This window comes from Coturnix japonica, chromosome 18 (assembly GCF_001577835.2).
Source record: "Coturnix japonica isolate 7356 chromosome 18, Coturnix japonica 2.1, whole genome shotgun sequence".
Classification (NCBI taxonomy): Eukaryota; Metazoa; Chordata; class Aves; order Galliformes; family Phasianidae; genus Coturnix; species Coturnix japonica.
Window position 1 is genome coordinate 2,270,682 of NC_029533.1, and position 27,784 is coordinate 2,298,465.

General features: G+C 42.7%; 1 protein-coding gene across 2 annotated transcripts in view; it reads right to left on the reverse strand.

Moving 5' to 3' along the window:
• LOC107322098 (protoheme IX farnesyltransferase, mitochondrial) overlaps window positions 1–26,528 on the reverse strand; it is an 88,722-nt gene extending 62,194 nt beyond the window's left edge. For both annotated transcript variants that reach the window (XM_015879736.1, XM_032448310.1), the window contains exons 1-4: window positions 26,413–26,528; window positions 26,127–26,251; window positions 23,881–24,184; window positions 15,862–15,986 (exon numbers count right to left, since the gene is read on the reverse strand). In XM_015879736.1, coding sequence (XP_015735222.1) covers window positions 15,862–15,986; window positions 23,881–24,184; window positions 26,127–26,251; window positions 26,413–26,455 — 597 coding nt within the window. In that variant the 5' untranslated portion in view covers window positions 26,456–26,528. The remainder of the gene's footprint in view (window positions 1–15,861; window positions 15,987–23,880; window positions 24,185–26,126; window positions 26,252–26,412) is intronic.
• Window positions 26,529–27,784: the final 1,256 nt, after the last annotated feature.

Here is a 27,784-nt window from a genome sequence, read left to right on the forward strand (position 1 = left end):
AATAGACAGCTCAATGAAAGTCAGCCCTTATTCAGGAATTGTTTTTAAAAGGAAAGTAAATAAAAGCTCAAGACAGTGTACCGGAGAGAGCTGATTGCTGGGATTGATTACTGTCCCAAGAGCTCTCATCTAATTTTAATTATATTAAGGACTCGACTAATCAAATTTGCTGTTCCCAGTTCTACCCACCAGCAGTGTGTGTGCATGCAGGTACGTGCACATGCCTGCTGAAGAAGGGATGCTGCCCTCTATGTGCACTGCTACCTATACCCTCAGTGCACAATGTAGGCTGAGTCTTCTTTCTAAAGAAGCTCCCAAACCTGGCTAAAAAAAGCACAGAGGCAGCCAGAAGCACAGAGCAGTTTCCACACTGAAGTGCCACAAGGAGCAGCTTTACTCAGCCTAGAAAAAAAAAGGATAGTGAGAGAAGTCTATAAAATGAGCAAAGTGGAAAAGCAACAGGGAAATGACTGGTCATTGCCTCTGCCCAGTGCTAACACTGGAAATCAGCAGATGAAGTGATCAGGCACAAAACAGATAAAAGGAACAGTTTTCTAGCAAGAATCCTTTTGTAGAGAACCCTTGTGTTCCCTTGATGGCCTGACCTCAGATGGCCACTCTTGTGTAAGAATGCCATACAAACAGCTTGCTTTGGTTTAAAACAAGCAAGGAAGGCTTTTCTCCATTGCTTTTAGCAGTGCTGTCCATACCCATCCCTGAGCAAGCACTCAGCTTTCCCAAATTCTCCTTCAGGAACACTGAGTGAAGCCCCACTGTATCCCATTCCCACCTGCAACAAGGGCAGATCCTCAGCTCAGGGATGTCCTGTAGACCCAGGGGCAGCTCAAGCCTTAGGAATAGGCTTCTGGACATGCACACTGCCACCCTAATCTTGGAACAGTTCAGCAGTCTGGAATCTGTGCGCTGCATAACGCCCTCAAATGGAGAAACTGATGGGTAAATAAGTCAGAAGCCATCACAATTAAGCTACTTTCAGAATTCAAGCTCATAATCCAAATCAAAGAGATGATTTACTCTGAAGATTTCAGATGACATCTGCTGAAATATAGAAAAAACGGTTTGGAAAAAGACTGTAAAAAAGATGACTACGTTATTACCAATAACTTTTACATCTGTCATTAATTTTCACTTGGTTTTTATCTGCTCTCCTAGTCTGCATCCAATTTCACATTGACTTGTGTTTTATTACAATCCCAATGCGGATCCCATCAACTGAAAAGACTAATAATTGCCTATGAAATGCAGCAAATAGTGGGGATATTGTTTCCCCATACAGAGCAAAACGAAAGGTCTTGAGGCGACTCACACAAAAGGAGTCAATAGTCTTTAAACTTCCCTTTCCCAAACATAAAAGAGGGCACGGATATATATGTATAAACCAGATTGGGTTTTTTTCCCCTCTAAAACCTGCAAAGGGTTAATTAAGTTACACTTCTTGAACTGGTTAGTGAATGACGTTGAAATGGCACAGAGACGTTTTCTGGCACAGTGGACCCAGACAAACTTCCCCCAGTGACCATAATTTAAGGCTACTTCTTAAAGAGCCTTTGAAAGCTCAGTGTTCGGGAGAACTGCTGGGCCTGTAATAGTATCTCCCTCGCCTTCCTTCCCTGAAAATACACCCAACTCAAAAGTATACATTTAACACCCAAGGGTCCTACCTGTCTGTAAGGAATTTTTATAAAGTAGATGGTTACCTCGGGCTATTTAAGTACTTTGTAGTAAGACATCAATGGCATGTATAGAGATATTCCTTTGATCCTTACACTGATGGGGAAAAAGGAAAAAGAAAAACAACCCCCAACTCTTCACTGTATAAATTTACACTTGGAACTCAGCTACGTAAGCATCATCGTACTACAAAACCACAAACAGCATTCAATTTATTCCCCGTGTTCTCACTACTTTGATTGCCTTTGATATTCCGGGAGGATGAAAAATGAATACATTTTTTTTACTACAAAGACGACTTGTGAACACAACCCCCTTAAATTGCAGTTTTCCACTGAAGAAAGGAAAATCAAAAGTTGAAGGAGGGGGCGGGGTGGGGGGGAAATCAATAGCCAGGCCAATTATTAACCACAACCAGCGATCACCGAATGGAATTGAGGTTTCCCCTGCTTTAATGTCTACCAACACGCTTTGTGCTGCCTTGTTTTGCAGTTTGGAATTGAAATGAGGATCCCAGGCTGAATTTAAACTGCTTTCATTCCCATTGCCTGCACTGAAGACACGCAGCCACGTCTGCCTTGAGAAGCCTCAAACAAAACAGCCTCAGCATGGTGCAGAAGTTTTGTTTTAAGGACGGCTCTTGGAAAGCAAAAGGATGTGAACATCTGTGGAAAACAAGTGCAGAAAGAAGAGCAAGATAGGTAGATAAATCATTAGTTATATTAAGATACGAAACAGGCACTCAAAGAATGGCATAAAATGTAAATGAACTTTGGGATCTGGTCTCTTAATTTGACAGCTGTTTGACAACTGCAAAATGGAAAACTGACCTCAGACAACTGTGTATAAATGAGACTATTAAGGAGAAGAATTTCACATGGAATGATACAATATACACTGCAGTAACTCCTCACATGGGAATAGATAAACGCCGGCTGGAATTTTTATTGTCTTTGAAGGTGGTGATGTTAAAAAGAGTTGAATTTCACAAAGAAGGGCAGTATGCTACATTATCACAATTAATGGTGCTCTGAAATATGCCGAGTGTCACATATAGAGGTACAGCCACACTTAACCAGCATTTAAAAAATAATAAAGGTATTTCATAAAGCAGCTCTGGAAGCACAGATTAAAACAATGTCTTCTGCTCTGGGGCTGCAAATCTGAAGCCAGAAGAAGTAGATAGTGACTGGTGCCTGGGATTATATGTATGGGGCAGCCACAACTTTGACATGGAAATGTGTTACCTGCAGAGAACCAGCAGACATACAAGAACTGCCATGGGGAGAACAGGGTAAGGAAATACTCTGCAACCACGGCCCCAATGAAGGAACCTTCCTGGAGGCAGCTGGGAAAACTAAACGGAACAGAGGGAGACAGCCTACTTGGGATGTAAGCAGTCATTTGGACTCACAGTTCTGCTCCAGATCCCAGTGAAACAGAGCAGATCTGCCATCAGCATCCCCAAGCGCTACTTCTTCACATTCCCTAGCAGTGCAAAGAGCTATCTGCGATAAACATATTTCAATCCAAAGCAGTTAAGAGCATTGCTGTTTCCTTTATTTCTCTCTTTGGGATAAATACTTAAAATCAGCCTTCCTTGCCTTTGTTTTTTAGCCACGAAAATGGCAGATGTACAACCTGCAGCACATGAGGCAAAAAAAAACCACCACGCAAGCACATGCAATGAAATCCAGACCCAAAAAGAAAGATTACATCTCTCCGAGCACAAAAGGTTAGCAACAACAGCAGCAGAAGCAAAGCAGTTTTTGGAGGTCAACTGAAACCAAATGGTGGATTTTGGGATAAGAAAGCCATTTACTGTGCAGCTTCTTTAAGTTTCAGCAGTGTTTTGTTTAACAATCATATGGTTTGGTTGTATGTCTAAATGTTCTGTTTGTCGCTAAAATGAGAATGGAAAAGAAACAAAAGCAAATCCCGAGGATGCAAAAGAAATGAGGAGCAGCAGCAAAGCCTCTACAACTGAACTGAACTGCAGCACAGAGTCCTGCAGTGATGGAGCACTGGGTGTGGAGCTGCCTCCTGCTGCCCATTTCAAATGGTCTTCTGCTGGGAGCCCTCATCCTTGCTTTCAAGTGTTCAACCATCTCCTAAACACCTCCTCCACTCTGACCGACCTTCATCACCTTCTGCTTCACCGCCACTTCCTTAATCCGAATTGGAAAGCAATTACAGCATTGATTTACCCTTAACAAAATCCTGGCATAAATCCACGACAACTAGTCTGTAGTTAACATGAGTTTCACAACCACTGCTACATGATGGCTTGAAGAAAGTTTGTGTTTTATAGGTTATCCTTTTTCTCTAACTCCAGCAGTACTCCCAATAAAGTATTTTAACTCTGCCTACAAAAGCTGCCCTGCTCCTAGACATCTGCATCACTTCTTGGCCCCACTTCAAAAGAAACCTTTAGAAACACCCAGGTCAGGAGGGAGTTAAGCTGGCCATCCCCTTACAGAGGAGGCATGAATGGTTTCCACCAGGAGCAGCCCTCACCCTGCAAGCTTTACTCAAGGATAAGGAATGTGAGCTGCACAGATTGCAGCACCAAGCTCCCCCAGGTGAAACTCTTCTAGATGATGCTCTGTACGTGTCCCTTCCAGACATTGTTCTGCTCCTTCCCCTTAGCTCATGGGTAATGTTCCTTAGCGTGAGAAAACCCCAGTCCCAGATGGGGATGAGGAGCAGGCAGGCAGCTGAGAAGCTACCAAAATTGACAATAAAAACCTTAAATTCATCCCAACTTCTGTTACTCGCTAAGACCACTTCAGACAAACATTTTTACAAAGGATGCCCTTCAAAGATAATATTTTGGTTTTATTGCCCTTTAATAAACACAAGACGTTCTTAGTCTTAATGCACCTTGTAAAAGATCATTATTTTAAAAAGCATCTAATTTCAGAACATAAAAACGAGTTTGAAGCTGAATCTACTCAACTCCGCTTTCAAATGCCATCACCTTTACGACGCTCTCTGAAGTTAAAACGGATTGTCATGTCTCTGTTAGGAGCATCAGCATAAATCTTGACTGTAATAAGAAACAAGTCTTAAAAGGAAGATTATGGGGACAGATTTTCATCTTCGAGAAGTCTGTTTTCCTTCAAAAATTTACATAATCTACACAGATCCAGACAGAGTTAGCCTTTCCAGTGACCTGAGAATACCAAAACCTCAGAGATCTGCCAGCGTGTTTGGTTTCAAGTCAAAGCTTGTATTATTAAGCTGCTACGACTTTTATATTTCCAAGCACGTGTCCCATTTTATTTCTCATCCTAGTTTAATGATGCTTTCAACATGCCTTGTGCTTTTTAATCTGAATGATGCACCTAATGATTTTGGTATTGAAAACCAACCTCTCCTTTCAGTTTCCATACAGATGTCATAAAACCCAGAAGAAATGGATTACTGCCCAGAGCTGTGGTTTACTCCTTCATTAAACAGCTTACGCTTAGAATCCTCTTAAAAAGTCACTTAGTGGTAAATGGCTATTCGAGACTACAAATAAAAACGTTTTAAAAGAATTTACTGCAGCTTTCTATTCATACCAGTGTTATAATCCCACTGGGGATACCGCTGATGGTCTTGGTGCAATGGGGACGGTCACTTCTCAGCACAGAGCAGCGGAGATGGAAGGAACGTGTCAGATGTGCACCTACGTAAAGCAGGAGAGATCTCAAAAGAAAAGATATCCAACCACCAGCAACCGTGGGTGGAAAAGATCTTTCAGGATAACTGACAGACGCCCCAGGAGTTGGCAACATCAGTATGGCACATGCCACGTTAGCTCTTCCCATCATAAATTAGGCAGATGACATATTGGAAAGTTCTTGAATAGAGCAGGCAGGCTTCCAAGAAGCAAGTAACATCCCTGGCTGGTGCCTAGAGCAATCTCCAGCCCAACTTTGTGAGCAGGGAGAAATTAAAAAGCATTCTAAGAATAAGAACTTATAGCAGCTTCAATCAACTCTCAATGTCTCTTTCTTCTTGTGGCATGTGCTGCTTTCTAGCAAATCCTAGTAGCAAATAGCTTGACCAGCAAGCAAGAGCTTTGCCAAATCCCAATACTTCCATCACCCCTCTGAGGTTCAGAACCACCACATGCAAAAGGAAGATGGATGGGCTCTGGGTTCTAACACGCTTCACTCAGCTTCTTTCTGCTCCAGATTAGAACCTCTCTGACAACCACCACCATCTTTGGTTTCTAAAGGCCAATAATCTCCAACCTTCCCTCTACACTCCCCTGAAATGCTGAAGTTCATGACTCAGAGAAGAGGTTTTGTTTCCTAAAGGCAGATATATGCTTGTTCCTATTCTGCAGCAGGAAAGACTCAAGACTGCAAACTTTGCAGGTCGGGCATCATTATTTTAAGCTCCAAAACCACGGGGGTCTCAAAAGACACCACTGCAAAGACAAAATAACAACATCCTGTGCTACCACCGAGAACTTGCTAAGTACAGACATGAAGGAAAGGATCATCTGTTAGTTGCATCTACCTTGACCTGCAGGCTGCCTGCAAGAGCTGCTGTGGGGCCTTCAGAAATAGAAATGCCACAAGAGCGGATGACTGCTACTGTACATGACAGGGAGTTCTCAGAAATGGAACCAAATGCATTTATTGATGCCTCCCCTGTGAAGGAGAGAGCTTCAGCAGGCTCTCATGACCTGCTACCCTGACAATCCTAGAGGTGCTTTTGCAGCAAACCACCTATGGAGCTTGAAGGAAAAATCAAAAGAATTATGTCACCGTGGTCACTGCATTAAGCTACCAGGAAAGCTGAACTTTCTATAAATCGAACAAAAAAAAGAACTAACGTGAAAGGAAAGAAGAGGTGAAATAATTAAGCATTTCACGCTACACAGCCTTCAGTCTTTCTGATACTACTTACTGCATGGGTTGCAGAGACACTCACCCAAGCACGCCCTATGTAGACTTAGATTTACACCAAACCCCTATTGAAACTCAACCACTTCCATGGGGAACACCCACAGCAACTGCTTCTTCACCCTGTGCTGGAAGAAGCACATGCCAAGATCCTCAACTGCAAGAGAGGAAGAGATGGTTCCCTGAGGACAACACTCACCTGAAGAGAAACAACAACCACCCACTACTGAGCTCTGGCAGAATCAAGTTTGCTCAAAACTTTGCTTCAAAATCCATATGTGAGTCAGGAGCCACATCAGGTAAATTAAAGTCTTGCAGACCATACAAATGTGGGTGCAGTGAGTGCTCACTGCAGCCCTACCTGCTAATTGCAAAGCATGCCCTGTATTCCTACCCCTCTCCCTCCAGCCAAGGGCTAAGCAGGTTGGATGGTGCAACATGCACAGAACAAAATTTGGTGTGAGCAGCAGCAGGGGTCACTCAATATTAAATAAAGGGGATTTTTACTCTGTTTCACCAGACAGAAATCAAACGCAGCAGTATGAAGACAAAGTAGAACCTGAATTCCCATTATTCACATAGTATTTCTCAACCATTGAAATTTCAAGGGAAAAAACCTGAAGTCATTCAAAAGGAAAGGGATTGTCAGAATGCTCTGGGTTAGCGTTACACTGAGCTGTTCCCTACAGACTGGCTCAGGGAACCAGGAAACAATCAGCCTTAACCCTTATGAGCCATACAGCTGTAGGGCTGCACTGCCACTGCTGGGCCTGGCAGCAACCTGGCTCCAGGCAGTAAGTAAGGCAAATATGCACCATTTAAATCATGAAAAGAAGATGACATTTCCATAATTATCTAACCAGGTTATAGAACTTAATAGTTTCATGACTAAAGAGACTCTTATTGATTTGGAAAATGTCAAAAACATATTTAATACAGACAATATTGACGAGTTATTTTTCCCTTTTCCCTCTCTCAGCTTAGAAAGGCATTGCCCCTATGGATCAAAAAGCCAGATAAATCTTGTTAAGTACGACGCTTTCCCTTTTGTCTAGTGCTCTCCCCACATTCCATCATTTCAGCCCTTTGAAATCCCTTTGTTCTGCCTGCAATCTGAGTTTCCAGGGGATAGCTGGCATTGGATCTAAAGGGAACCCCACACCACCAAAGTACTCCTGACTATTAATCATTTGGCAAATTCTTTCCTTCCCCCGTACCTCACTCACCTCCAGTATTTTCAGAGAGTGTTTCAGTACGGTGCTAATGAGGCCAAACATCCCATGGTCTCACAACACATCAGGGATTCATTTGTTCACAGAAGTGGCTTCTGCAGATATCACCCCAACGCTCCCCTAATCAGGTGGGACAGGAGTTCCCCCTGCATCCACTCTTGCACCACATGCATCACCAAGGCCTGCCATAGGAAAGGGCAAATCCAGCTGAGGAGAAAGCAAACAGAAGGGCTGCTTTCCTTGCATGTGCAGCCCCTTCATTGAGCCCACTCCTTGTGGTTCCCCTTTTTTTGATATACATAAAATGGAAAAGAACCCCAACATAACATTTTCACTTCACCTCCCTGATAACCCGAAGCTCTACACTAACACACAGAGGGAGGCAAAGCAGTGAAAAACAACACTTGTCTATTTATCTTCATTCCACCTTTAAGGGTCCCTTCCAACTCAAATGATTCTGTGGCTCTCAGGATACACCATGCAGCTCCAAGTGCCACCTCTCCAGTTTCTTCCTAAACCTCTTCACGTGCCACACTCATTCAGTCTGCATGTGAGGAGAGAGAATTTCTTCCAACAATGGTATGCATTAATTTATACCATTTTCCCAAGATCCTTTATCAAGTTTCAGCTTTAGGTCAAATAATTTATGCTTTGGAAAGATAATCTCTGCATTTAAAATTTATCGTTCCTTCAAAGGTTGGTTCTCATTAGTGCTCGTCATTTCCACTGCTCATGAAATACATCTCCACAAGCGGAGCCATTCCCACTCGATATCAAGGATTCCTCCACGCTAACTCGATCTAACTGTTGCAATTATGAATCATCTGACGGAGCCGTAACTTATGATCCTCAATGACCACTAATGAAGGCTGTCTAGCAGTTAAAATATCAAAGCAGCATATATCAGCTCGCTTTAGAGCTCAAGATAGACTTCCAGTGTTGCACTTCTCCTGTATTTATTATATACTGTAAATTACATCCCAGCTGCCTCCAGCACGGCCAGCCCCGCACCCCGAGTCAGACACCAGGTTTTAATAACCACTGCTGACAATCTTTTGATCGCTGGGGGCGAATGGGGGGGGTGTACAGATGAAAGGCCCGGCCGCCTGCTGCAGGCAATCTGCTCAGTCAAAACAAAGGGAACTTCAGAGGGAGACAGAGATGCATCAGGTGTTAATCCCAAATGAACAGGGAGGGGTGATGCTGATGGACTTCAGGCTAAAACAAGGGAGCGCCGGCAAACGGGCTCATCCAGGACACACCAGGAAGAGAAAGGTGCTAATAGCCAGGCACGAAATGCTTTGATTTGGAAACTCAAAGCTTTGGAAAGCTTTTATAGGATCCTTCTACATTTCTTTAAACCAATCATGCAACTACCTGATTTTTCAAGTACGCTGTATGTAACGCATCTCTGGCATTAAGAACAAGTGTACTTACTCAGAAATGGCCTTGTAATAACCTGCTAGAGGAAGATGCAAAATGAATTTGCAAAGCTTTGAAGAAAAAAGCGGACAACACATTGAAAAGAATGGGGAAAAACCTCCAACATTGACCAGAGTTAATCTGCATCTATTAAAGGTCATTTCTTCTAGCTTGGGTCTGATTGACAGCTTATTAATAAGGCTAGTTTTGTCATAAATCCAAGTTCTCGCTACCTGCCCTCAGACATCTAATAAAGCACATGTTCGATAGGAAAAGTTTAGATACGATGGCACAACAACAAAGAAAACCTGGTTTGGGGCTATAGAATAAGCTACTGCAGCTCTCTCCTTAGCCTTCAATTTCTTCACAGGGAAATAAAGAGAACAGGCCCTGGGGAATTGTCAGCCTTCTGCTATTCTTCTTTTCTTCAGTAATCCAAGTGTCTAACCATCATTTTCTCTCCATTAGAATCATAGAATGGCTCGGGTTGGAAGGGACCTCAAGGATCATCAAGTTCCAGCCCCCCTGCCATAGGGATTAGCTTAAACCTTGCTTTACTTTCTTCTGTTGCTTCAGCCCTTTTAAGAGATTTCTCTGTAGATTGCTTCAGAAACCACAACAGCTCTGAAAGGAATACAACAAGTAACATCACATCGCTTCAAATCCCTTCTTACAGCCACAGGAAGCAAAGAGTTTACTTGGGGGTCTTACAGCCCAACATGAAACATTCTTACATCCACAGTAAAAACATCTTGCAATAAACATCTCTCAGATGGAGAAACTTTGAATCAAGAATATTTACAAAGCTCACATAAATAAAAGAAGATACAAGTGGAAAAGCCCAGCACTCACAGGGTCAGCCAGACCCAACTGCACTAAACCTCCCAGGTGCCAAATGAAAGCTGTTTGATGGGGTTGGGGGGGAGGGGGGCAACAGGAGAAAGAAGGGATGAGTTAATACTCAAAACTTGTTTCAGACACCGTGTCTCATGCACATAAAATGATAATTGTTACTGCTCGACAGCCCTGAAACAAAACGTGGAGCTGATAAGCAGAAGGCTCCTCTTCACCCTGGAAACTGGCAGCATGTCTCCAGCCGCCCTCCTCCTCTCGACAGCACAGGTGTTGGGATAACCAGTTCCTCGTGGGTGTTTTTCTGCCTTTATAAATGAATTACACTTTCGACTGGGCAAGCAAGCTAACACAGCCAATCTGTCTTCAGAGAGGAACAAGGTGTTGGATTCCTGACAACCTGCGCTATGAGTTCTTTCATAACATTTTATTCCAAGTTAAAAAACACACCCCAACTTGCTTCTTCCTACTCCTTTCAGCCAGATTATGGATCTTAAATATCAGCTCAGAAAACTGCAAATACACAACAAACATCAGTTTGCTGATTGAGCGCTGGACTAAGAGAGCATCGTTAGGACTTCAACAGACGTCACTACTCTTTGGCCATCAGGTTAAGAACTGTTCATTGGACATGGATTAGTTTGCCTGGTTTCTCCCCTGAGCTCCAAGCACTGCTGATTAACCCACTTTTGTAAGAACAATTGTAACAATGCTGGATTCAGATGATAACTACAGCAATCCATGACATCACCTACGTACAGTGGAGCTGTATTTGTACAGCAGAACCCCAGGATGGCTGAGGTGGGAAGGGACTTCCATAGGTGATCTGGTCCAGCCTCTGTGCCAGCACTGTACATACCTGAATATATCCACTATGAATACCCCAGCAGGACCTTCTCCTCTATACGCCCTCAAAGAACTTGAGAAATGTACAACATGACCATGAAGGATGACAAAAATAAAGAGTGTTAGAGTGCTTTCAGGAAGAGTGGAAGTGCCTTAACCATCACCACATGATTTTACAACAAAAATATACTAGAACCACTCACTTCAGTTTACTTCTTTTGGAAGAGAGGGCAGCAATTGTTTATTTAAGTAGGCTTATTAATTTCCCAGCATTCATTAAGCTGCTCTGTGAGTAGTGGTCTAAGAAGTTAGTGGTCTAAGAAGAATAGCAAAATATCAAAGACTACAATTATCCCATTGTCTGCACAGAGATAGAAAGTGGATTAAAGACAAGGAAAGAAGGCTGCCCTAGTTTAGTTTTGGTCTAGTGCCCATCTCTAGCACCCAAATGTTCATGGCAGTCAATACAGAAGATGATACCCATGGTCCATGAGCTAGCAGCTAATTCAGATCCTTGGTTTCCCCATTTCTTTAAACACTGATCTTATCCTTCCTACCCACTGATGCTGCACCACTATGGGATTACAGCTGTCAGGAGAGGCTGACATCACAAACCCAAGGCAGCCATCAGACCAGACCCTGAAGGGATGGGGATGTGAACCATCCTCACATTTGTTCTCTCATTCCAATTAACATATTTACCAGGCTCTTGTTTTTGGCTCTCCAGCTTCAGCTCAGACACACAGCCCAGCCTGCTTCCTTTCCAAGGTGCCATCAGTCAAATCCAACCACATCATTTTATCTCTCAGTTACTAAATTCAAACCATTTTAAACATCCTGCTTTCATCTTTACAGCTCTCTCCCACTTTTTAACCGTGCTGCAGTTACAGAAGAATGTACTTGACATATAAAACGCGCGTGCGATTCTTTTAACATTTTAATGCCATGCATTGTGTTGTAAACATCTCTTCATGTTTTATCTCTTTCCCCATAAATCAGAGGCTACTATCTCAGAAGTCTCTCAAGTGACATGTTCTCTCCGCAATATAAATGTAAGGCTCTACTCCTCGAAACTTGACTCAGATTCCAAAAACCATCAAAAAAAGAAAGAGAACAACCCAGAGCTAAGAAACAGCAGCAGATTATCAGCTAACTTCATATCCTTTTCTCCCACTCCATTTCAATGACAGCATGAGCACAACACGCAGAAACACACAGGATGAGGTGAGTGCTCACCAGGCTATCAAAAAAACAACATCTTGATTACTCTTTGTTGTCACTTCTCTGTGGAACAATAATGTGAAATACCCTCTCCTACGTCTACTCCAGCAAAGGATGCTGAACGAGTCAGGAAAGCACTTATTAATAAGTAAAAAGCTCAGAATAATTACTTGTTCTAGTCTGATTAACATGCAGTGTTTACTAGTTGGAGCATAAATCCATTTCCTTACCATAACTGCAATCAAAAAGTCTGGTCTCTTACAATGGGATTTTCCAGGCTGAATTTGTGGGGTTAGATGGAAAAATGCATCTCAAGCTATTCCTGCTATTCCTTGGTAAACGAATTAGTATTTTATTTTTTAAATTAAAACCACTATGAAATAGCAGCTCCTTCAAAAAGAAAGGACACCAATGGGGAACACCTGTCCAAAATAATTTCCAGTTGCTTCTACACTAGGAAAGAAAGATTGCCATTACATGAAAGAAAGAAGAGGAAAGCAGTTTGAGCAGGTGGGACTGAAACGTGGTGACATGTTGTAGTACAATAGCAAAGGGCTGAAGGATATAACGCAGTGTTGCGTGATGTGGAAGAAAACTGGGGACCACTGGATTAGCGTGCCACTAAGATGCTAGATGAGGTGAGACGTACAGCTCTGAAGTATTGCGATGGGGAGAAGTGAGGCAGAGGCAGAACTGCTGGGAGAGGACAAGAGAAACAAAACACCATCTTTTCCTCAGCACCTCCAGCAGGAATCAACTCCCACGTAAGCCCCCGTGCTCAAGACCCAACACTCAATCCAGGATAACCAAAGGATCCTCTGATACTTACCCAGATCATCAGAACACATTACATCTTCTACAAGCCCTTTTCGCCCCTTGCCCAATACAACTTACTGCAGGGTGCTCCTCTTGTAACGTTGTAAAGAAACTTCTAAAGTGACTTTAATGTAGATCACACACTGTGCTTCCTGCTAATGCAAGCCCAAGCTCAGCTACTTTTTAATCTGTATTTTCCAAGATAATTCAAACAATTCTTCCCCTGTCATTTGTAAAATAAATAAGTAGTTTTCTTAAATAATTACCCAGCATCATACAACTGTCATAATAATGTATTACTTCTGCTTGCATCAGAAACGACAGCCAAAAGTTACGGGTTGCAAAGGGAACTTGTTTATAAATGCATGCCCTTGGTTGAGAACTCCACCAGCCAGACCTCCACTATTTTACCCCCAGCAGCCCCCATGCATCCAACTTCAGCTCAGCCTGCAGGGCAGCCCTGGCTCCCACCACACTGCACCGATGGGGAAAATGATAAAGAAAAAAGTCAAAACAAACCCCAGAATAGGAACATTCAGAAGTTTGTAACTGCGCATCCATGAGTATGACGGAATCTCTATTGCATTTCCACAGGATCAAGTTCTTCACATCCTGTCCTAAATCACGGGCAGGAATCTGACACAATCAACGCGCTGCCTTCCCACGGCATATTAGGGGACCGTAAATTGCGAATGCAGATTTATCAGGGAAACGAGGGGTGGGAAAGACGAGTTGCCCTTAAAGATGCACAGATTTATAGCAACGCGGGAAGCGGAAAGACGGTTATCATAGAAAAAGGTCCTTGAGGGACAGCAAGGAGCAGCGAGGGAAACATGAGTCATGAGCTGCCAGGGAAGGGGATGTGAGCTGGGAGCAATGGACAGAACAAAGTAGCAATAAAAGGAAGTTCCAAGTCAAACGCGCTCCCTCCCAGAGGTCAAGACATATCCCAGCTTACAGTATTCACTGAAAATTAAATCCCCGGCCCATTCAGACACAAACAGCACCAATAGCAACATCAGGAAAGGCATAATCATCAACTGAAAGGATCTACTGATAGACAAGGTCATAAACCGCAGCTGTTTTCTTTCGCTTTGTTACCAACTCTGCTCTGTTTTCCTTAGTAAGAGTAGCTGCCTTGAAGGCCTGCCTAAATAGCAAAGTAAGAGACTAAAAGAGGCAAGGGTGCAAATTTAAAACACTCAGCCCCAATTGTGCAAAAGAGTTTTAAACTTTGAGAGGGCACACAGCTGTCCCTACAGTGAGATGGCACTGAGTAAGCAGCAAATTATAGACCCAGACACAAAACTATCACACTTCTACCTTTCCTTTCCCATCCTAAACTCCATATCGGCTTCCTGGTACAGATATCTTAAGAGATCAAAAAGCAAGAGGTTAAAAAGGCAAAACACAACATCAGGCAATACATGGAAACCCAAGAGAAAGAAAAGCAGCTTTCGGTGCATGAATATTGTCTGTAGGAAGATGCAACTGAATTTAAGAATGAAACATTACACAAGAGTGTCTGAACAAGAAATAATTCCCTTTTGAGTCCAGCAGTATCTCAGTCAAAAGGGAAAGTAAATATAGTAGTAAATATAACAGTAAATATTTCAAAGGATTGATGGGTCCCAAAACAAATCTTTAAATATTAAAAAACCTGCAGAAAAGGAGAAAAGGCATCTCTGAAATTCTATCAAAGCACTTCACCTTACAACAGCTTTCTTGTCCAGACCTCCCTGTGTGAAACATATGCATGAATGCATCCTTCATAAAGCACAGTGTGACAGTCTTAAAATCATTTTTTCAAGGGTACTTAAGTGTTTTAAACTAAATATTTCCAGGGCACTAAAAAAAAAGCATCACCTCTTCTGTTTGCTTGGCAAAACAGGCACAAGGCTGGCAGCCTTCCCTAATTCTTAACTCTGACAAGCAGAACCACCTGCACTTATCTGAGTCAGAACAAGAGGTGCATTATAAATGCAACCCCAAAGAGCACATAGGTGTCTGCACCTAAGGTGTTATGAGGTTTAAGCATCAATAAGACTAATCAACGAGGGGCATCTGCAGGAGGCAGCTCACAGCAAAGCTCTGTGCTCTGCTCCATCAGAGGAGCCCCAGTACTCAAGCACCCAGGTGACTGCAGAACCCACAAAGCGCACACTAGGAAAGGTGTCACAGACATTCATTTTGCAGGCTGCTTTGTAACTCCACTCTGCATCACAAGTTTGCCAGTTTGGTTCTCCTCTGGGGATTCAAAGGAACGTAACAGCAACTCTGCTTCCCAGCTGGGCTGCAGAAGAGCTGAGAGATGCCACACATGAGAGGAAGCCAAGCTCAGGCAGCTACATCTGCAGCATGACATGGTTACCCAAGGCTGAGACTTTCAGTGTGTTTCAGTGAAGCACACAGGGGATACCCTGATTTCAGGCTATAATTCAATTCTCTGAACGCAAGCACAAACCCCACTAATGTCTCACTCAATGAACAGGCAGCTCTGAGCCTTCCTTCAGACAGATCCCACAAGGTCATGCAACGCAGCATCCAAGCCTATCAGACTGGAGCCCTGCTGGCTATTCTGATACTCCAATTACACCATTCTTCCTGTGTCATTTGCAGTGATCCATGCACGGTATTATCAAGATAAACATTGTTATTGGGAGGCTTAAAACCTCATCAATTTAATTCCGAATAAACACACTGTGCCTAGCAACACCACTTTAATTCACAGACACGTCTCCCTTCCGTGGTGTCAGTTTTAACAGCCCAGGGTTGGGGCTGCAGCTGAAGGCACAGCACACCCTGCCATTCACTCCCAGCAGGCAGCATTCCCAAAGCTGGGACACAGCAGCTCATAGAGGGGCCAAGGCACTGACCTGATTGATGGAGTTGGCAGCACAGGAAGCCAGGCCGGTTCCCAGAGAGGCGAGCAGGAAACAAGGCAGGTCAAATGGGACAGGGGCCATGGCGAAGCCAGCAGACGCCGTGCTTACCACCAGAGCTGCAACACAAGCAAGAGCACAGTTCAAGGCATCAACAAGAAACCATCTCCCTTATGCACACCACTAGTGGTAAGGTGTGCAAGTCCTGTAAGAAGCCCAGTGCAGATTCACTTCTTACTTCTTTTTTGAATCAAAGTAGCTCCAAGAACAAAGCACTGTTAATGCCTAACTAAGGCAAAGATGAGAGGCAGAACAGTCAGGGATGAAATGAGAAACCCAGGCCCATCAGCATATAATTAGACGAAGTGAGAATAAAAGCACTGTACTCTGTGCTGCATGGATTGATAGAGGATTGTAATGCACTGTATAACACACATACCATTGCAAAGTCTAACACAGAAGAAAACAGTAAGGAAAACTGCAAGTTGAGATGCATTTTACATCAAATTAAAGAAGTTACTTAAGCAGAGCACAAGACCTGATACAGGGATATGTAAACAACACCTGGTGCATTCAGGAACCTCGATGCACAAGCATTTGCTATGCTGCTTCCATGGGATATGCCCACCTCAGGCAGTAGGTACAATCACATCACCACACAGAGTTAGCGACACTTAAAGACATCCAAATTCCAGTGGATTAACAGAAATCCAGATCAGTTTTGTCATCCGAAATTATAGCTTCAGCATAGCACTGCAAATCACATCTTTAAAGTTACCCAAGTTTCAGTCCTAATACTGTAATCACCTAAATAATAGGTCATGCAAAACTTGCATTTGGCAAGAAATGATACAAAAGGAAAAACTTCTTGTACTCTAAAAGCCAGAACTTATTAAATTTCTTGCTTATGACCTCAAAACTTACAATCAAAAATTAATACAGTCATTAAACAAAGCAGTTAAAAAACGTTTGGCTTGAAACTGCGTTCCAGTCCTCAAATTAAAGGTATGCATTAAAGAATCCAAATGTCCTTATCTCCCCAATTCCTACAAAGCCTCCTGTTTATCCAAAGTTAAGTGACAAATAAATAACCGTTGCTGACTGAAAATACTGGGATTACTGCTGAGTAGTGTTACTTGAGATGAAAAAGTAAATGACACGGCAGGGACCCGTCAGCAAGGATGTACATGCAAAGCACTGCTTTCCAGAACCGTGCCTACATAAGAATATTAGGATTTAATCATAAAACGATGCTGAAGATGACTTGGTGCTCATCAAAACTTTCCTCTAAGTATTAAAATCCATCAGCAGCTGAATATTATGATAATAATGTATCTAATATTGTTATAAACATGACTTAGCCTCGTGATGGATTCACGGGATGGCTGTTAAATGAGCTGTCTGCAAGCGCAAGGCTTACAAGAAGCAAAGCTTTGGCTTTGCCTCCCCACACCAGCACCTGGCTCTCCCCACAGCTCCTTTCAGCTGCTTCTAAGCCACCACGAACCTGTGATGAAGCCTCATCCCTCTGAGCAGCTGTGAAATCACAGCAGAGCCCGTAATCCCCAGGCAGACTAACAGACACACAGGACTGTTGTTTCGGAGTGCTGCACCCCATCTCTTCAGGAGTCAGAGGCACGGCATCCAGCTTCCACTGCTTCTAAACTCAACCTTCATAACAGAGTGAATGAGAAAATACTAAACTCATTGGTTTATAACCAAGTTTAAAAAAAAAAAAAAAATACACCCCAAAGGGGATAGTAAAACAGTGGCACTTGTATTACTAAGAGTGATTGCATTCATCTTCTGGCATAATAAATCACCCTTCCACTTCTAGACAAGAATTTAATTAAAACTTATCTTAGAGAGCACTTTACACCGATTTATTATGGGAAAACACCAACTCATTTACTGAAGAGGAAAGGTGGAGCAGATTGGCAAACAGTCAGTGTAACATCACCGTACACTGACCTCACAGGGATCCTCATACAGTACAGCTACAGCGCTAATTAAAGGCCCAATTGATTTCCCCAGATTAATTTCAGCCAGTCATTTCAGTGCTACTTATTGGGATCCTGTTACAAAGAGGCCTCAGCACATCCTCAAACACAGCCAGCTCCAACAGGTACTTTGGCTGGCCAGAGCTGTGCCCTGAGCACAAGGCTTTGCTGCTCATCTCATCATCCCACAGCTCAAATGCAACATATTGAGAGCAAGCAAGAAAACATTCTCTTTGCATGGAAAAGTTTATTTTCTTTCACTGTGGAAGCAATAATTTACTCTTCTACTTTCTTGGTGGAGGAAAAGTATATTTTACTGAGATCACTTCAAGGGAATGAGGTCATGGACTGTTTGTTTTTTAATCTCTGTTCGCTTAGTGCTTTAGGGACCAAATTAACTTCACCTTATTATAGAATAGATGGAATTGATCCTTTCAAGATTTGTTGATGAGAGCTGGCATTATCTTCAAAAAGAAGCCAGGATTTAAACTTATGATCTCAACCTAAATCTAACTTTACATCTTTTAAACATCTTTAGCAGAAATTAACAAGGCACGTTTGTCTACAACTTCAATGTCAATGAAAACAAAAACGCTAATGCACTGGTGCAAAAAAGAAAGTGAATGGTGTTTCCAGAATAGCACATTCAAAAGGCCTACAGTGCACTGTATTCTTGGCATTCCTTTTCAGTTTCATTGTAGTGTAATCTGCCTCTATAACTCTTTGTATTTATAGCATGCAAATCACTGCGCTATGTTCCATTTACCTCCTATTAAAAAGTAGCCAAGCCAAAATAAATGGGTAAGAAATCCAAAGCAAACCAATTCAGCTTTAGGTTTCCTTTCTGTCCCCGCACTGATGACACATCAGCATATATAGAAGAACAAAAGCACATGGACTTCTATTTTAAGACACGATTTCTTTGTTCTAACACAAGAGTCGCTCCTATCAGGGACACTACCTATAAGGGAGCACCTTTCCAAAAGCTGATGGAATTCCCCAAGCATCACATGTTGCTTTCAGGGAAGGTAAAGGCAGGAAAAGGCCGATCTATGCTCTGTTGCAGATCACAACCCGGACACTACAGACAGCCCAACTACTGAAGCAAACAAATTCGGGACACTCACTTGAAACAAATCATCTCATATAAAATTCAAGTGCAATAACACAGAGCAAACAGCATTAATCTCTCACTGTTGAACAACTTTAAAATGCATGGGGAAACTGCAGGAATAGTTTATTTTTCTTTCTTCAATTTTCCTTGCAGCAACTGCTAGTAAGATATCGCTATCAAGCTTTGTTTCTTTGATAGGATAATAGTTACTGCTTTAATAACCAGAGAACCAGAACTACTGTGACAGGCATGTAAGATATACTTAGGACCAAAAAATACACATAGACTTGTAACAATCGATACAAGGAACACTGATGAATCTTTCTCAAAGTTTTTGGCTGTATTAAAACCACAATTTAAAGAATAAATTTTGCTCTCAGTTGAAGGAGAAACCTACTGGAACTCCATTAAAGCAAATGGATTTGTTTTTTTTACTAGGGCAGCTGCAAGCAGACTTTCAGCCCGTGCACACACACACCTTATTTAGTCATCGATGTTCCACCACTTGGCAGCTCAGCAATGCTCAGAATCATTATGCAAAGCTGGATAACCATCATCTTTATTTTGCAGGGATGAAGCTGGGTGTCAGTGAGCACAGCACCAGGTAGGAGCACACATCCCCATTTCCACTGCAGTGTGCCTGTGCAGGAAGATCACTACTACTACACAGATAAATCCATATGTAAGCAATACATTTAATAAGCTCTGGTTGTTTTCTAGTAAATAAAATAGGATTGTTTTATTAAAAGCAGATGTAAAAAAGAATTGAGAACAAGAGCACAGATTCTTCCAACTCTGCTTCCAAAAAGGAATTTTGGCCCCTGATTTGGGAACATCCAGATCTTCCTTCTTGAGGAAGGAGCTAACAATGATTAGACAGCAGCAGAACAACCCATAAATCTCTGCCTTAAAAACATACACCAAACAAATCCATGGGCTTCTTCAGAACACCAATTCCACCAGCCCTGGAGTCAGCCCATAGCACAGACAGCACCCAAGCAAGGACAAAGCACAACAGGTTCCACTCTCCACTCCGTGGTAAACCCTGGAATGCCTCTATTAAAGATGACAAATGACTCCAGAATTACCAAGGTACAAACACCCCTAAGCTTGCCTTTTTGAACTCTCTCCTAACATACAGGTCAACATAACAGGATTCTGGGCTGAACTCTCTGAGACACAACCAAACAACATCTCACATCCTCAATGAAAGCAAAGCAGCAAAACAAGCTTTAGAGTTTCCAGATTTCTTAGTGCCTGAAGAAATAGTAATATACTTAAAATGGAAGCAAAATAGGGCTCCATCAAGAAGCTTTTCAGTAGAGAGGACAAGAGCACACTGCAGCAGACTGGCACGGTCAAGCTGGTTATTACCCATCCTTGGATGGTTTTTAGAACAGAACAACATGAAGTCAGCAATGATACACCTGAAGCTGGTCCTGCCCTGGGAAAAAGTAGCTTAGACGGCCTTCTGAAGGCACTCAGAGGCCTCTTGTGACTCATGGATGCTGTGCGCACAGAACCAAAGCAAGAAACCCAGCCAACGAGACATGAAACGAGACATGAAACAAGGCTTCTGTAACGAGAATAGAAATGTTCATCATATGTTAATAGATTAATAGATTACCTCAGTGATTCTAGGCACAGAAGAGAGAGAAGCTAAAGACTCAGCCCCACAGACAATGAGTTTGCAATGCAGATAAAAACACCACAGCTGTTCAGAAATCAGCAATTTCATTTACAACTGGCTGATAAAAAACACACCCACTGCTCAGACCTGCACTACACAACACGCTGTATTGTCAACTAGTCATCAACACCAAGAGAGCAAAGTGCAAGACAGCCCTTAGTACAGGAACAACAATGAGGCTGTGTTCACAAAGCACAGCTCACTAAGGAGGACACCCAATGTTCTGCACACTGTGCCTTCGTCACACTTCCCCACCATTCAAAACCAAAGTTGAACTCCCCTGCACAGCTCACTTCAGCTTTCATCTGCAACTATACTACATGAAGTTTGAGAGAGCCTGAAATTCTGAATGTGTTCACATTATGAATGATCAGAATTACCGCAGTGCCACATTTCTCTTTGCTTTATTCAGCTCCACGTGAACTTTGTGATAAAGCTGAAAACAACAAAATCTGTAATTCTGAACACTTATCAGGCAGATGCATTCACTTTCCAAGTGCCAGGAGGGTAAGAGACAGCTGTTCAGACAGCAGAGAATGCAGAGATGGGAGAGGATGGAAACCAAACCCAAAAAGGTAGATTATACAACAAGGAATTAAAAGTTCCCTAATCATTTCTTATGGCAAAGGAACATAAACAAAAATCCCTTTCTGTTGGGGAGGCAGTTTCTAATGGCAGAGTCCTATGAACTATAGTTTACATGAGGCAGGAGGGTATGGTAATAGCTAAGCTCATTTCCTTTCAAAGGTGAATTACAGTTCAGAATACAAACAAACACACTCTTTACTTCAGCAGCAGGAAAAGATGGGGGCATAAGGAAGGCCCATTTTAGCATAATGCACAGTTTGTTTTTTTGTTATTTTATACTCTAAAGAGTATAAATAAAGAGCCCGCCAAAAACAACACACAGGATATGAGATCTATCAGAACTCCATGGGTGAAGTGAATTGGGTTGCGTGTCGTTTGCAGAAATAAAAGTGACCTCAGAAAATCTATTTTCTTCTCTAATAACAGAAATAAATAAACCAAAGGCCTCCACCACCATACCCTGTACAGAATACAGATCTGCCCACGTGATAACACAGCTCAGATAAAAATAACTAAAGCCATTTTCTAGATCCACACATTACACCCAATAGTTTTCCTTCTTGCTTCCCATGCTATCCTACAACCCAAAGGGCCAAAGGGAGAACTCTCCTCAACAAACCCCTCTCCATCCAAAGTCAAACTCATGCTTTTATACTCCCCAGTTTCTGTAACATCTCCCTGCCAAATACATGAAGATTGCAGCACAAAGAGGGATTAACTTTTTTCCTACAGCTTTATACCTTTTTCACAGTTGCGAAGTCCATCCCTTTACCTCCCCAGCACATCTGAAGACAACAGATTTTGACCAAATGAAGTTCTGTAACCTTCACCTTCCCCAGCTTTTCAGTAACCCCACACCTTAAAACAGAATAACATTTTGTTGCCTGCAAGGTTGTCTTCAGTATTTAAACAAGAGCTACCAGAAGCTGTTATGAAGTCTGGTAGCAAAAGTGAGGCCATACAAAGAGAGTTCAGAAAAAAAGATGCTCTTTCATCTAAGGGCGCTTCTTGAAACTCCTGCTCTGTGAAACACTGCTGTGTTTAGGCTGCAGCAAGTGAGGACTTGCTCAAATACAGCAGCTGTGGGTACAGAAATAAAGGAAAGAAGCTGCTTACCTTTAGAAGGCCTTGGGTACATAGAGATCTCCAACAAGATCCCCTTGCCCCCATTGCCAACCCTTAAATAAGGTCTGGGAAGGGCTGCATCTTTGTTCCACCCCTTCCAGTAACTCAGATGCATTGCATACACCTGGGCTCCCCTGCCTTGGCCCTGCCTCCCCACCAGGTGCTCTATCACTGCTTCAAGCTGTATCTTAGCATTTCTACTACACACAGAGAAAGAAGAAGCAACAATTTTGACCGCACGTGTCACAAAGCTGTTGCAAAACCTGAAGTACAATAATCCTGAGAACTGATGAATGTGTCAGTAGGAGTTTTATAAGCCTAAATCTAAAATCACCAAGGCTATTAAGTAAAAGGGACGCATTAAAGTATCAAGTGACATTTGCCATCCCTCAAGTGCACTAACTCAAATCTTTAGCAGCAAAAAACAAAGACATCTTGAGCTTTTGTTTTTTAATAACAAGGAGGAACATTTGGACAAACAGACGAGATCAGTTTAGTGAAGTCCAGAAGGTGAGATGACTCACCAACATCAAGAGCTGAAAGGCTTCCTCAATGGGTTATAATGTAAATGGCCATTGTACGTTCTATGTGGTCAGTAAGATTCCAGCAAGGAAAACACATACAGTGGAACAAAAATGTTCAGAAAATAAATTGAATTCAGGATTTCTGTTATAACAAATTGTTATGGCAAAGAATAACAGTTTTATTATCAAGAATCTATTGCACTCTCCAGAGACAGCACCACAGTAGGGACTTAGGAAATATTTCTGTTCTTGGCCCTGACAGAGACAAAACGTAAGGCTTTGGTCAGATCATTACAGCTTCCCTTACATATAACACTGCCACTTGGCAAAGAAATCATTTATAGCCATTATGTATTACTATTGGAATAACATAAATGTAGCTAGACTACAAAGCAATTGCTAAAACAGCTGCTTAGAAGGTACAGTTCCATTATGGACCACACAGGTAAATTTCACCTCATTTCAGAAAAAGCAATTGACTACACACCATTTTTTTCCTTTATAAACTATGAAATTATTCAAATTGTCTTTTGTTTGTACCGTCAATATGATATGATACTGTAAATATTTAGCTGCACAGAAGTAAATGAGAGATAAGTAGGTAAGTAGATAGCAGCAGATAAGTAAATATGAGAGGAGGATGGTAAACTTAACATGCGTTATCTTAATGCAGGGCTTATTTAATCACTTCCTAATCCAGTATTACCTTTTTATTGTATCAGCATTCTCTTATGATCCCCAAAAGCTAGCTGATGATATAATGCAAGCTCCTCCTCGATGTAAATAAACTTAATAGGCAACAAAATACTTGCTCTACATTGTTTTTCCCTGCACACATTTGATGGAACTGACTCAGTTTCTTTGTGTCACCAAAGTGGAAATGATCACAGAAAAACATGCAGGGTATCATTAACGTGGTAGGGAACTCTAAATACCAAAGAGGATGGACAGAAGTGAAAAACAATATAGTACCTGTAAGCTTAATTTTGGACAAACGTGCCAGAATTCCTGGCAAATCATCCAGCCGGAGCTTCATTTCTCTCCATTGTCTCTCTTCTTTGGATTCTGCTGTTGGTGGCGTGCCTGGCTCTCCAATTTCTGTAGCTGACTTAACTTCTCTCAGCTCAGACAAAGGTTGATGAACAGGTGACACTGGTGTAATCTTGTGTATAACCTTCCTTTCTTGATCCAACTGACTCTCACGGAATGGAGATACAACTGAATCTGACTTTGGTTTCGCCCGCTGGCTGAGGTCTTTGTTGTACTGTGTTACATACTAGATAGAATGATAAATATTAACATGGTTAAGAAGATATTTTTGTCAACTTGGCATTGTTATTATCACTGACGTTACTGCTACATTATTCTTCTTAATGATACTTACTTCCTATGATGACATAACTGAGTTAGCCTGAATTTCACACCTATATTATGGGCAAAGAAGTTAAGCTTAATTTGGACAACATACAAAGAAGGCATTTTTCCATTTCACAACTATCTCAATGGCATTTACTTAACCGTGAAGAACTGCTTCAAAACAAACCCCATTTTTCCTTCTACTTTCAATAGCAAATATTCCTTAATTCATTTTTAAAACCACCTGACAGTATAATCTGATTTATGAATGATTAATTCAGGTATACACAAAGAGGTACCTGTAGGTCTATAATAACTCCAAAATACCTACTCAATTTTATATATCTTTATAAGAAACTAATGATTGGCTTATAATTCAGATGTTACAGACCCAAACTGCTTAACCCTTCAACACAAAAAAGGAGATGCTTGGACTTGGCCTGATTTGGTCAGGTATGAGAAATATACTTTTTTTCCTAAACCATTCTCCAGTATTAACTCAGCACATGAGACAAAGCTTAACATGAGCCAGCAGTGTGCTCCTGCAGCTCAGAAAGCAAACATCCTGGGATCCATCAGGAGAGGGGTGGCCAGCAGGCACAGGGAGGTGATTGTCCCTCTCTGCTCTGCCCTTGTGAGGCCCCATCTGGAGTACTGTGACCAGGCCTGGGACCCCCAGTACAAGAAAGTCAGGGATCTGTTGGAGAGGGTCCAGAGGAAGCCGCAAAGATCAGAGGGTTGGAGTACCTCCACTATGAAGACAGGCTGAGGGAACTGGGCTTGCTCAGCCTGGAGAAGACAAGGCTGAGGGGTGACCTCATTGCAGCCTTTCAGTACCTAAAGACGGACCACAGGCAGGAGGGGAGTCAAATCACAGAATCACAGAATGACCTGGGTTGGAAGGGACCTCAAGGATCATGTAGTTCCAACCCCCTGCCTGGCAGGGCCACCAAACATACACCTTTACTAGATCAGGTTGCCCAGGGCCCCGTCCAACCTGGCCTTGAACACCTCCAAGGACGGGGCATCCACAACCTCACTGGGCAGCCTGTTCCAAGGCCACACCACTCTCCTAGTGAAGAACTTCCCCCTAACATCCAACCTAAATTTTCCCTCTTTTAACTTAAAACCATTTCCCCGTGTCCTGCTATTGTCAGCCCTTTCCAAGAGTTTACTCCCCTCCTGGGAGTAAGTTCCCTTCAGGTATTGAAAGGCTGCAATGAGGTCACCCCGCAACCTTCTCTTCTCCAGGCTGAACAAACCCAACTCCCTCAGCCCGTCCTCATAGGGGAGGTGCTCCAGCCCCCTGATCATCTTTGTGGCCCTCCTCTGGACCCTTTCCAAAATCTCAATGTCTTTTTTGTACTGAGGGCTCCACACCTGGACACAGTACAACAGATGGGGGTCTTCTTCACAAGGGTAATCACAAGATCACAAATCTTCACAAGGGTAAAAAAACCATAACTTCCACAATCAGAAAGCAGGAGAGCATGCTCCCATTTGCAGATCACACTGAGGTAGGTAAGTGGGATTAATGGGAACCCTTTGTTCATTTACTGATACCAGACCCTAAATGCCAACCAGCATCTCTTACTTCCAGAACAACTGAAAAGGAAGAATCTCCAGGCACACAACCACAGAAGCGTAGGGGCAGGAAGGGCCCTGTGGAAATCACCCCATCCAGACCCCTGCCAAAGCCAGCTTGTGACATACACTACACAGGAAGTACCAGAAAGCAGAATCTCATGGAAGGGCGGGTTGGAGATTGATGACCCTTGAGGTCCCTTCTGACCCAGCCCATTCTATGATTCTCTGATACTTCAGGAATAAGAAACGTAGGATGAACACGTCCCATCACTTACCATTCGTTTGAGGAAGTTAAAGTACTGAAATGTGATCAGTCTGTCATTGGGTGCTCGACACAGGTGCACAAAGTAACCCGGGATTTGCCGTATCCCCGTTTTCTTCAACCGCCAGACAAATATCCCTATTAAAAGATAATTAGAGAACATTAGCTCTTAGTTTCTCTTACCTCTAACTCAGTGTATCACCTTATAGGACTCTGTATCACAATGAGAACGAGGCCACTGGGACAGGAGAGGCCCTGAGCTCCCACATCACCCCCCTCCCATGTCCTGCCCGAGGTACCTGCCAGCGCCTGGGGCGGGCAGCAGCAGCGGGCAGCGTTCATGGCCGCAGCGCTGCTCCCGCTGCCTTCTCCCCTCACCGCCTGGGCGCCGCCATGTTACCCGCTCTGACCTCTAAATGACTTCCAGGTCGGTACTTCCGCTTGGGGGGGGGGGGGAGGTGACGTCGTGAAATAACGAGATTTGGTTAAAAAATAAAAGGCGAATCGTGCAGTTGGGGGTTGCGAGGTTGAAATTAGCTTTGCTTTTTTAGCTGCGTGTTGCAGGTCCCACTGCAGGTCCCACTTCAGGTCCCAACGCTTCCCCCAGTGCAGTCTGCCTTCCCTTGCATCAGATTTGCTCCCTGATGCTCCTAAGCAGGCTCAGTTTGCTGACCTCAATAGGAAAACACTCTCATTTTGCTTTTTGAGCCCACCCAGTGCAGGACTAACAGTCTAAAAGCTGTTACAAGGCATTGCAGGAGCAGCCTCTGACTAGAAAGGGAGGGGGGGGTGGCTCGGACTGCTCACATTGTAAAGTAAAATCACACTCCAAAATGCCTTTAAAATGTTTTCTCTTAAGAGTTCAAGCTCAGGGGATGTGGGCTGTAAGTCACTGAAATGCTTAAGGAAATGGTTCTCAATATTTTAGCATAGAAATCTGCCTCTGAACTGTCCTCCCCCCAGGCTTTCATTTCATTATACAGCTTAAATTCATGCGAAAGTCATCTTAAATCATTATTAGGAAGATAAAATGAAAACACTCACTCTAATTCACTGAGAATATCCTACTTGGAAGCATTTATTTCCACTCCCGATCTATTTGGGGAGCTGGGGAGAAATTAGGACTTCTCATTATAATTAATAACCTGTTTTACTCTGAGCTCTCATCACGTATCACTTCACAGCTCCTGTTTGCATCTCAAGTTTTTGTAAGTTTCGGAGATTTGGTCTCAAGTTAAATTTACACCTGCAAAAATAAAACAAGCATCACGTAACAAACACACACATAGAGATGGCTGGTTGGTTTGGGGGCAATCAGGGTCACAGAGGAAAAGGTTTGAGGTAGGCAAGGGGTCTGTGTCAGGGCTGAGATTTAAGGTTTAATGATTTTCATTACCTTTCACTTGGGCAATAAATTGCACCCCTGTAGAGAAGGGGTAAAAACACTACTTTCCTAATTAAGGAGAATGTTATCCGTGGGCCTCAAGGCAGAGAAATACCTCCTTATGAAACGATAACGATGATTTAAGGAAGGCTGAATGTCACATACCCGTTTGGGTTTAACTACTAAAGCGAATCATAGGGGAAAAAAAGAAAAATAATAAGATTTTTAGTGAACACAAGTATCCAAATGTCAGAGTTGTATTTCAGCCTAAAGAGTCTGCATGAGCT